Source organism: Scyliorhinus torazame, chromosome 15, assembly GCF_047496885.1.
Source record: "Scyliorhinus torazame isolate Kashiwa2021f chromosome 15, sScyTor2.1, whole genome shotgun sequence".
Taxonomy (NCBI): Eukaryota; Metazoa; Chordata; class Chondrichthyes; order Carcharhiniformes; family Scyliorhinidae; genus Scyliorhinus; species Scyliorhinus torazame.
Window position 1 is genome coordinate 155,835,849 of NC_092721.1, and position 12,437 is coordinate 155,848,285.

Below are 12,437 nucleotides of genomic sequence, written 5' to 3' on the forward strand. Positions count from 1 at the left end.
ACTGTCTAGCAGCTAAGTCCTTTAGGACCTGTCTAACTATGGTCTGTGGTGGTACTACCGAGCCACTCTTGGTGATGGACAAAGAACAAAGAAAAGTACAGCACAGGAACAGGCCCTTCGGCCCTCCAAGCCCTTGCCGACCATGCTGCCCGTCTAAACAAAAATCTTCTACACTTCCTGGACCCTCTATTCCCATCCTATTCATGCATTTGTCAAGATGCCCCTTGAAGTTACCCATCCAGCTTTCTTCTGCGCCCCTGCCACCATCAGTGCTTCCTCTAAGTGGTACAAAGTTAGTTACATTTAATGAAAAGTTAGTTAAAATGTACATAATTCAGGAGTGTATATTGCAAACTGGTTCTTTTTCTTCTTCTGCACTCTTTTGGGAAACAAAATAACTCTGAAACGGTCTATTGTTTTTTTAATGGTTAATATAGGAATATGTATATTCCTATAAAATGCACGTTGCAGGCTTGATTATATGGACTGTGGAGGGCGCTCCTATTCTTGGCTTTGCTGTGACCGGTTTGTGGCGGGTTACTGAAATCCTGCAGAAGCTTCGCCCTGCTCGCTGGCTGCTGGCTCCCGGAGATGGTGACTGACAGCTGTCCGCCGCTGGCCGTGCGGGCTCAGCTCATCCCTCTCCTCTGTAAGTGCCCTTCTTACTGCAGGTAGCCGAACAGAAACCGCGGAGAGCCCTGACGCTGCCTCGGTTTGTAAAACACGGCGAGGATGGAAATGCACGGCTGTGTAGTTTCAGGGAGTCAGAAGGAGCTGCGGTTCCAAGCGGCTCGGCAGTGTTACAGTCCATGTGTTGGCGCCGGACTCGCGATCGGAGAGAATGTGCCGAGAGTTGGCGGGGCCTGGAACCAGGGGTGGAGGGGGCTTTGTGCATTTCCCAAGACAGGGCCTGAGCCAAGGCGGTGTAAAGAGCCGCTTCGAGCTGGAGCGGCGGCATGTTTCTGTGGGTGTTGACTGCACACAGTGCCATGCTGCTGAACCCTCCCAACACACTGGGTTACAAACACTTCCTCCCACGATGCGGCTTTTTGCCACCAACTTTTATGTTCTTCAATTAAAGGAAAAGTGCTCCGAGCATTTTCTCTTCAGCCGATTAAAAATGTACTCTTGAAAAAAATTAGTGTTGAGATTTAAAGCTTTAGCAATCGCTTCGGCTGGACTATAGTCTACTTAAAACTTTGGTTCTTTTACCTATCGCATTTTTACAGGATTGATTATCAGAGGTAATTTGATTTTCCTCTGATACAAATAGCTTCAGTAATGATTTTTTAAAAAGTTCCCCTTCTGGCTACGCTGCTTCAGCATTTAATACAAATCCTGGGAGTTCAGCACTGGTGATAAACTCCCCATTTCCAACACTAGTACGCAATGTAACCGAGATGAGATTTTTTTTGCCACCTGTGGATCTCACTGCTTTTACTCGATTCAGATTGGTAGTACACCGTAACAAACAGCCCCCGCCGCCCAAATGCAGACCCCTGTCCTGAATCATGGCATCCTCTGTTCATAAAACAATTTTTTTTGTACCATAAGCTTTTAAAAAATGCATTTGTTGTTCGTATGATACTGGATACAAATTTTAATTCTGATCAGTACAGTAGATGGAACTCATTTGCAACTTCAAAATCACAATATACATATACATGGGGTGGCGATGGTGTAGTGGTATTGTCACTGGACCAGTAAACCAGAGACCCAGGGTAATGACCCGGGTTCAAATCCCACCACTGCAGATGGTGACATTTGAATGGTGGAATTTAAAGTTGAATGATGACCATGAATCGATTGTCGTAGAAACTCATCTGGTTCACTGACGTCCTTTAGGGAAAGAAATCTGCCACCTTGGCCTAGGCTACATGTGACTCCAGATCCACAACAGTCTGGTTGACTCTTAACTGCCTCCTCAAGGGTACAAACGATGCCCACGTTAGTAGTTTAGTTTAATACAATTCAGCTGACCAACAAGTACTTGACTAGTACTTTTCCCACTCAAGTAGGGCATGCACACACCAACTCCTCTTTTCCAAATGTTGGGGTTTTGTGGACCAGGAGCTGTAAAGTGAGATTAGGCTGCAGAGCTCTCTTCTGCCAGCATAGACTTGCTGGGCCAAATGCTCTCCTTCTGGGCCTACATGTCTATCTTTCTGCATTCAAACTTGTTTCTAATGGTTGTGCCATCTGCTGATTTGCGAACACGGAAAAAATTTACAGCGAGGAGGAAATTTGTCAAGTGAAGTTGCTTTATTGATAATGCACCACCAAATAGGAAAAGTTCTTGATGTATATTACATTTAAAATTGCATTACTGGGTTCCAGGCTACATTACTAGACAGCTCAGGATGCAGAACGGGATTTTGTCTCACAAATATGGAAAATGCCCTGACTTTTCCAGTTTTCCCCCTAGATGCCACTGACTCCTAGAGCTGCTTCTCCAGTTTCAGTACTGTGAATTGTTGCTAACTTTGCCTTCGCTTAATTGCTCTGTTTTATCACCTTTGCTCTTGAGTCGCCAGGTATCTTTATGATACCGCCACGTGGTTCAAGTCCGAGTAATGATCAATAATCCAATACACCGATTAGTAAGATTTAAATCAAAGCACATTTATTATACACAGTAATCACTACTCATGCATAAATTCTACATCTAAGCTACTTCTACAACTAACAGGCCTATACTTAACTTGGAACTGGCCCACCAGGTCAGGGAAACAAATGGGCTTTCGTTCGGGTTCTGAGCCTGCGGGATTCGAAGTTGTTACAGATTGATAGCTAGGAGTGCCTATCTCGTAGCGAGCGTTGAAGTAAGACTTACAGGTTCGATCGGCTGCTGAAGAGTGACGAGAGCTGGAAGAGAGCGCCTTGAACTTGGGGCTCAATTCTTATAGTCCCCAGGGGCTTCCCGCCTTTCGTGGCAGACCCTGTACCTGGTCCCAAGTGATTGGACTTTGTCCCAATCACTTGGTTCGATTTTCTCCAATGCTGGAGCGGTTCCCTGATCGATGGGCGGTCTCGAGGTGGTCGTTCACCTCCTTTTGTGTAGGCTTCTGCTGGCGCCGAAGAGTCTGGTGTTGCTTTGTGTGTCTAAATGTTGCTTATTGTTCCCAGGGATTGCTCATTAGTACGCAGATGTCTGGTGTTTTGTTATGCTGATATTGATCTTGTCTGGCCTTTCCAGAGGTAAATACACAGCCAACCTACAGCTGCTCGTTTTTGTCCTGTTGGCTGACTTTCCCATCAGCCTTTGGCGTTCGCCATTTTGAATCGGGAGTTGGCCATTTTAAGTGGCTACAGAATGTAAATGGCACAACCATTAGGAACAACAGTTTGAATACAGAAACATAGACATTTGGCCCAGCAAGTCTATGCTGGCAGAAGAGAGCTCTGCAGCCTAATCTCACTTTACAGCTCTTGGTCCATAGTCCTAAACCCCCCCCCCCCCCCCCCCCCCCCCGGCCCAGCCACCCCCAAAGGACCTGCTCCTGATCCTCTGCCAAATACTTTAAATCTATGCCACCAGGTTATTGACCCCTTTCTTAAAGGAGATAAGACCTATCTAGGCTCCTCATAACTATCAGAAGGATATGGAGGCTTTGGAGAGGGTACAGAAAAGATTTACCAGGATGTTGCCTGGTATGGAGGGCATTAGCTATGGAGAGGTTGGAGAAACTTGGTTTGCACTCTTGCTGGGAGAGGTAGTAGAAGCAGATAGGATAGTGACATTGAAGAGGCATCTTGATAAATACAGTCATTGGATGGGAATAGAGGGATATGGTCCCTGGAAGGGTAGGGCTTTTTAGTTCAGACGGGCAGCCTGGTCGGTGCAGGGTTGGATGGCCGAAGGGCCTGCTCTTGTGCTGTAATTTTCTTTGTTCAATTTGGGCTGGGATGGTCTGGCCTCACCAGCCACAGGGATCTTCTAGCCTTGCCGACCGTCAATGGGAAGATCTGGCCTATGTCTCTCCTCGACCGTCTGTTTCAAAATAACAACCCTTGCCAATATAATCTTTTGTCCCAGCTAAAATTCTCAATTTCTGGCGATATCCTCTTAAATCTCTCTTCCATCTCGGTGTTATCAAATCCTATAATATAATGACCAGAACTGAGAAGTCCCTCTGTGCAAAATTCAAGACGTAATGGAAGTTTAAGAAAAAATAAAGAAGGGACAGGGGTTATGAGCAGAGAGTGAAATCACATGGATGGTGTGGAACTAAGGAGAAATTAGAAACACAAAGAAAACATGAATCCATGGTGAATTTTGCCAACTGATTTGCTCTAAAATTATGTCACTGTGCAAACAAGAAATGAAGCTTTAAGTCACAATCTTACTGTCTCTCTCTGGCAGTGATTCTCAGTGCTGTTCAGTGGGCAAAGAATCTTCTCCTTGTCCTACTGTGTTTTTACACAGAGGGTAGTGGGTGTCTGAAACTCGCTGCCGGAGGAGGTGGTGGAAGCAGGGACGAGAGTGACGTTTAAGGGGCATCTTGATAAATACATGAATAGGATGGGAATAGAGGGATACAGACCCCGGAAGTGCAGAAGATTTTAGTTTAGACGGGCAGCATGGTCGGCACAGGCTCGGAGGGTCGAAGGGCCTGTTCCTGTGCTGTACTTTTCTTTGTTCTTTGTACTCATCCTACTAATTTACTTGATACGTACCAAACCATTAAATGGGTCGTGCGCTTGTAATTACAAGCCCTAAATATCTGCAATAACTTTAGTTTGCCTTTATCACACAAACACAGCAACTTCACAACATACAAGGTTTATCAGTGGTGAGGCTGACAGAATGATGTTGTTTATGTGAAGGTAATAGCAGAGCAGCTCAGCTGAGACAGCAACTTCTGAGTATTTGTATTCAACTGTGCATTTGACCTTTAACGGTTCTTTAACATTCATGCATAAATAACAGCAAATGCCCCGAGCTTTCCCTAGCTTCAAAAACAAATTCAGGGTGTTGTTATCTCATTATTAATTACTCAATGGTCATTTGGGGTTTGGGAGGGAAAGTGAATGAGCGCCAAGTGAGAATTAGGAGACAAATGAAGAAATAATAAGACATACATTAAGGAAAATTTGACAAATCTTTTAAATGTGAAGATATGTACAAATTGGAAGGGTTCGGAAGAGAATCCAGCATGCAAGGTTATCGTGGCTGAGTGATTTTTCAATGATGATGAAGTGGGAAGAGCAGCTTTTCGGTGTTGGAAGAAGAGGGAGCAAGTTGATATAAGGCGGGAGGAGTTGCAGAATTGAAGAGTGGGACAAGACCATGGAGAGAATTGTAAGTGAGGAAAGGGTTTTTTAAATCAATTGGTGAATAGATGTGATTGGCAAGTGTAATTTGGTATGGCGTATACATGAGCTGGAGCTTATGTCGGTGGAATTCGCAAGGCAGATGAGATCTATTGAATAATAATAATCGCTTATGTCACAAGTAGGCTTCAATTAAGTTACTGTGAAAACCTCTAGTCGCCACATTCCAGCGCCTGTTCGGGGAGGTCGGTACGGGAATTGAACCCGCGCTGCTGGCATTGTTCTGCATTACAAGGCAGCTATTTAGCCCACTGTGCTAAACCAGCAGAGCCTGGAGATTAGAAGTGCTTCACCTAGGTGGAAGTGAGTTATGGTTGATGTTCAACACATACCTAGGAAATACTTGATGGATGGTGATGGATATAATGTGGGGTTTGAAGCACTGCTTAGAATTAAACAGGATGCTGAGATTAAACATTTTCATTCAATCTGGGCAGGCTGCCAGGTAGGGGGAAACTAAAACAACAGGTAGACTGCGGATATTCTTACTGAAGGAAGATCAGGGTGGTTTTGACAACAAGTTGCACTTACATATTGGCTTTTATGTTATTAAATATCTCAAGGATTTCACAGGAGTGGAATCTAAGAAAAATTTATACCAAGCTAAAGCAGGAGATGTTGAGACGGATTACCAGAAGCTTGGCCATAAAGGTAGTTCTTAAGGAGCGTCTCAAAGGAGGAAAGAAAAATGGGGAGGAATTTGGATGGAATTCCAGAGTTTAGGACCCAGAAGTGTGAATATATGGTCACCAGTGGTGTGGCAGAGGAAGTAGGGCATGCATAAAAAAATCGGATTGGAGGAATTCAGTGCACTTGTGGGATTGCAAGACAGGAGGAGGATACAGAGATAGTAACACCATGTACAAGTTTGAACATAAAGATGAGAATTTACAATCGTTGGGGGACCAAGAGCCAATATAGGCCAGTGAACAGAATTTTGTATGAGTTAAGATACAGGAAGCAGAGTTTTTGGATAAGCTTAATTTAGTGGAGGATGGAACAGGGGAGGCCTGAAATAAAAACAGAAAATGCTGGAAAAGCAGATCTGGCAGTATCTGTGGGAGAAAAACAAGTTTAAGGTTTGAGTGAATGTGACTCTTCTTCAGAAGAAGAAGTCATATTTACCTCCAAAATAGTAATTTTGGCTGGAATATTTGGCCCCGCTGCAGTGGCTACGGAGAGCCATTCAAACGTTCATTGACTTCAGAGGGACCGGAAAATTCTGGCCTCTGTTTCCCTCGCCACAGATGCTACCAGACATGCTGAGTGTTTCCAGCACTTACTGTTTTACTTCAGATTTCCAACATCTCCAGTCTTATTTTTATGAGAATAGCTGAATCTTTAAAAGTTGTGTCTGAAGAAATTTTGGGTTCTGATTTGTGTATTGGGGTGGTTAGTTTTGGAGATCTTGTACTGTAAGAGTTTGCTGTTCATGTAGTTCAAGTTTATATGTATCTTAGAACAATTGCCTAAACACGTGTTTTTATTTTGAATGTTTAAGAACGAACATGAATGCATATATGGATTGATACAACTTAATCATTCTATTTTTATAGTGGTCGGTTAGCTCTTCATACGAGCAAGACATACGTAAGCTGCTGAACCAAAGTAATACTAGGATGTCACTGGAATGAAGTCATCTACAACTGCAGGAATGTTTCCTAGGAGAGACATGTTATTGTTAACTGAATTCAGTGAAAAATTCCATCTGCACAGCAGGTAGTGAAGGGATCACATATTTTGTGCCTTTACTTCCATGATTTAATGAGATGGGCAGGAACAGACGGAATGCTTCACGATCTGTCTCACACTATGAACATATTTTGTACAGTTGGTTGATTTCACAGCAGTCTAATGAGTGCAAGTAGACTATTTTGAAAACTTATCTAAATGGAGCTGCGTTACCATAGGCTTTTGCACGTAAATACAATATCAAGAATGTATGAAGCATAATTATGAGTTTTGTGGATTTCAATCCCCCCCAAAAATCACATGGTTACACAGATTAAATCTTTGCTTTTCTTTTGTCTAAATGAATTCCCGTCACACTCGTGCTTTTAAGAATCAGTTAATGTTTTTGTTTTGATAGGCAGTGTACTGCTGTCCAACACCATTTTTCTCAGAAATCTATCAACGCACTATTTTTGTTTGTTGTAAGCACAGAAACTGAATTTTCTACACTAATAACTATGTTTTTGTTGCTCTAGTATTGAGTTTCAACATTGCTTCAGGAGCTGCAAAGGAACATCACACACCATCACAGGTATAACCCTATTTCGTGCCCACATAGATGTCGAGATGTGCAATAGTAATAAAGAATTGATATAGCTAAAACATGACAATATTTATAATCAAAAATAAATTTACTCTTAACCAAATAATTGTGAATGTTTTGTTTACTCAAATTGATATAATTTTCATTTGAACTAATTGTAAATGGTAATGCAATTTTTTTGTTTATCGTCACTTCATTGAAATTTCAATCATTTCTATTACTTTCAACTAGAATTGCAGAGCTGCTATTATCTCGAGCAATTTGATCAGTATACTCCTTATTAGTGTTGATGTTGAAAAGGGGAAAGAGCCTTCATGAAATTTATCCTGTAAGCAGTCTACAATAAATAGTTGTGAAATTAAATTTGCATCAAGAAACATTGCTTTCTGTGTAATATTTGTACAACATTACTTGTACGATATTGTCACATGTTTCTCAATATTCTCTCATAAGAACTAGGAGCAGGAGTAGGCCATCTGGCCCCTCGAGCCTGCTCCACCTTTAATGAGATCATGGCCGATCTTTGTGGACTCAGCTCCAATCTCCTCTGCACTCCCTCCAGTGCCAATATGCCCTTTCTCAGGTAAGACCAAAACTGAACACAATACTCCAGATGCGGCCTCACCAACACCCTATACAGTTGCAGCATAACCTCCCTAGTCTTGAACTCCATCCCTCTAGCAACGAAAGACAAAACTCGATTAGCCTTCTTAATCACCTGTTGCACCTACACACAAACTTTTTGCGACTCGTGCACCAGCACACCCAGGTCCCTCTGCACAGCAGCATGTTTTAACATCTTACCGTTTAGAATAATAATCCATTCTGCTGTTATTCCTCCCAAAATGGATAGCCTCACACTTGGCAACATGGAATTCCATCTGCCAGACCCTAGCCCATTCACCTAACCTATCCAAATCCTTCTGCAGACTTCCGGTATCCTCTACACTTTTTGCTTTACCACTCATCTTAGTGTCGTCTGCAAACTTTGACACATTGCACTTGGTCCCCAACTCCAAATAGTCTATGTAAATTGTGAACTGCGGGCCCAACACTGATCCTTGAGGGACCCCACTAGTTACAGGTTGCCAACCAGAGAAACACCCATTTATCCCCACTCTCTGCTTTCTGTTAGTTAACCAATCCTCTACCCATGCTACCACTTTACCCTCAATGCCATGCATCTTTAGTTTATGCAGCAACTGAAAGGCTCTCCTGAAAGGCTGCTTGCCAAGAGCCATTTTTTTTATTAACAATTTTTGTATCAAGTTGGTTAATATTCAGAAAGATTACTTGTGCCAAATGTCACATGGTGAATGCTGAATATTTAGCCATTTTTCTCTTTAGGGGAAGAAAGGACTATGGCAGTGGGTTGGCTGATTCTAAGAGAACATCTGGGGCGAGATTCTCCGATCCCCTGCCGGGTCGGAGAATCGGCGGGGGCTGGCGTGAATCCCGCCCCCGCCGGTTGCCGAAGTCTCCGGCACCGGAGATTCGGCGGGGGGCGGGAATCGCGCCGGTTGGCGCCCCCCCCCCCCCCCCCCCCCCCGCGCGATTCTCCGGCCCGGATGGGCCGAAGTCCCGCCGCCAAAATGCCTGTCCCGCCGGCGTAAATTAAACCACCTACCTTACCGGCGGGACAAGGCGGGCTCCGGGGTCCTGGGGGGGGGGGGGGCGCGGGGGGATCTGGCCCCGGGGGGTGCCCCCACGGTGGCCTGGCCCGCGATCGGGGCCCACCGATCCGCGGGCGGGCCTGTGCCGTGGGGGCACTCTTTCCCTTCCGCCTCCGCCACGGTCTCCACCATGGCTGAGGCGAAATAGACTCCCTCCACTGCGCATGCGTGGGAATGCCGTCAGCGGCCGCTCACGCTCCCGCGCATGCGCCGCCCGGAGATGTCATTTCTGCGCCAGCTGGCGGGGCACCAAAGGCCTTTTCCGCCAGCTGGCGGGGCGGAAATTCGTCCGGCGCCGACCTAGCCCCTCAAGGTTGGGGCTCGGTCCCCAAAGATGCGGAGCATTCCGCACCTTTGGGGCGGCGTGATGCCCGTCTGATTTGCGCCGTTTTGGGCGCCAGTCGGCGGACATCGCGCCGTTTCCGGAGAATTTCGCCCCTTGTTCTGGACGCATCCACCCATTGAAAAAAAAGAGAATCTTGATTGCTGATGTGTGCTTCGATTTGTTCACTTTGTCTTTAGTGCAATCAAAGGTATAGATAAGCATTATTATGACAATTTCTAAGACCATTTTTGTTTTACTTTGATAGTTATCTGTAGTCAAGTTGAATTAAAAACATTTTATTTTTGGAAGTTATTCTTTTTACATTGTGCCATTGTCTACTGTGCCATACTTGGTATTTTGATAGTCTTTTCATTTATTCTAACTAACATCTGTTTGAAATTCTGTAACGAATGACAGATATTGTAAAAACTGTGCCCGTACTTAGAAAAATAACAGAATAAATGATGCTCTAAGTGCAGAATAGATCTAAGGATATTTTGATTTGGTTTTAGGTTATATACCCAGTTCGCTCTCGTATTTGAATCTAATCCAGACAAATGAGAAGGTTATTTGGTGTCTCTTAACAATTGCTGGCAATCATAAATGACAGGTGCTGCATATAAGCATCTCTGGGAACAGAACGTCACATCACATAACAGCCTTCAAATTTGTCATTGATATTGTCAGTCTTCCTCGGAGAAATTGGAAAGATGATGTGAAAAGTTGAATGTCAGCCGTGGTGTACAGATCGTAAACTCCAGCCACTTAAGGTTTTGCCCTTGATGGGAATTCTGCATACGTTTTCTCAGAGAAGTAATTTTGGGGAAATTAGCTATTCCTCCCACCTTTTTAATATTGTTGGCCTAGTTATTGCTTGCAACATTTAATTTAAATATGCTATTTAGAATACCTGTATGATATGTGTGCACTTGTATTGCTTTCAGTATTTGTGCCTAAAATCTATTTCTGCAGATTTTATCGAACGACAATGAACCACAGAAAACATCGATAGGTAAGTTGTTGAACATTTATTCTCCAGTGGGATTTCAATTTTCTCAGCAGCAGTTTTTCATGAAATTTAATTTCAACTTCCTGAAATACAAAAAAAAAGATGTTTTTTTCTTTCCACCGTCCAGTTTCCTCTGCTCCCATTCGGAAGACATTCATTTAGCCTGTGGTCCCATGAACACTTGCATAAATGGCCTACTGTGGTGACATTGCAGTGAAAAATGTACATGCTGCTTCAGGAAAGCGGAAATAGAGGGAAGGAGTAATATGTAGTGGAGGCAGTATGTAAAAGGTAGCTAAGTGGCAGAAGATGATTTGCCAAATGTGAATGCTCTTGGAGTGAAAAGTGAAAATCCTGCTCTTATGAGAGGTTCACATCTTTTATGTCCTGCTACTCCTCTGGCACTCTCTCTTCCTAGCTCATCCTCTTAATGCCAACATTATTCTTATTACTTTTCTTTTTAACCATCTTAGTGTCCATCCGTCCCATTTGAAGTTAGCAAAAATTATACGGCATACAATTTTGTTATAAAACATGGGTGTAATCTCTGGGAATGTACTCCATTGTTCTGACTAAGTATTACCACATTCTATTTACTTCTTTATTTTGTGATGAATGTAAGGAATTGGTATGCATTGTATTATATGCATCTGGTTTGTTGTCCCCTTGTTCAAGAAGGTGAGTAGAGACAACCCCGGTAACTATAGAGCAGTGAGCCTTACTTCTGTTGTGGGCAAAGTCTTGGAAAGGTTTATAAGAGAAAGGAATAATTTGATTAGGGATAGACAACAAGGTTTTGTGAAGGGTAGGTCGTGCCTCACAAACCTTATTGAGTTCTTTGAGAAGGTGACCAAACAGGTGGACGAGGGTTGATGTGGTGTATATGGATTTCAGTAAAGCGTTTGATAAGGTTTCCCACGGTAGGCGATTGCAGAAAATAAGGAGGCATGGGATTCAGGGTGATTTAGCAGTTTGGATCAGAAATTGGCTAGCTGTAAGAAGACAGTTGATGGGAAATGTTCAGCCTGGAGTTCAGTTACTAGTGGTGTACCACAAGGATCTGTTTTGGGGCCACTGCTCTTTGTTATTTTTATAAATGACCTAGAGGAGGGTGTAGAAGGATGGGTGAGTAAATTTGCAGATGACATTAAAGTCGGTGGAGTTGTGGACAGTGCGGAAGGATGTTGCAGGTTACAGAGGGACATAGATAAGCTGCAGAGTTGGGCTGAGGGGTGGCAAATGGAGTTTAATGCAGAAATGTGTGAGGTGATTCATTTTGGAAGGAGTAACAGGAATGCAGCGTACTGGGCTAATCGTAAGATTCTTGGTAGTGTGGATGAGCAGAGAGATCTCGGGGGGGGGGGCGGGGGCCTCAAATGGGGTCTGGCCCACGATCGGTGCCCACCAATCGGCGGGCTGGCCTCTCTGAAGGAGGACCTCCTTTCCTCTGCTGCCCCGCAAGATCCATCCGACATCTTTCTGCGGGGCGGCCTCGGGGAGGACGGCAACCGCGCACGCGCGAGTGATGTCATTCACGCAGCGCCGGCCGCGTCATATACGTGGCAGCGCTTTTACGCAGTGCCAAGGCCCGGCGCGTGTAAATGACTCAACGCCGCTCCTAGCCCCCCAGGGGCGGGAGAATAGGGGGCTGGGAGCGGTTTCCGACCCCAGAGTGAAACACTCCGGTTTTCACTCCGGCGTCGGCACTTAGACTCCCGATGAGAATTGCGCCCAGGTTCTTTACTCAGAGTAGTAAGGGCGTGGAATGCCCTGCCTGAAACAGTAGTGGACTCGCCAACAATAAAGGGCATTTAAATGGTC

General features: G+C 44.3%; 1 protein-coding gene across 1 annotated transcript in view; it reads left to right on the forward strand.

Annotated features, from left to right (window-relative positions):
* Nucleotides 1–515: 515 nt before the first annotated feature.
* The window catches only part of b3glcta (beta 3-glucosyltransferase a), a 348,327-nt gene continuing 336,405 nt past the window's right edge, over nt 516–12,437 (forward strand). Inside the window, exons 1-3 of the mRNA XM_072476984.1 lie at nt 516–649; nt 7,542–7,597; nt 10,580–10,619. Coding sequence (XP_072333085.1) covers nt 592–649; nt 7,542–7,597; nt 10,580–10,619 — 154 coding nt within the window. The 5' untranslated portion in view covers nt 516–591. The remainder of the gene's footprint in view (nt 650–7,541; nt 7,598–10,579; nt 10,620–12,437) is intronic.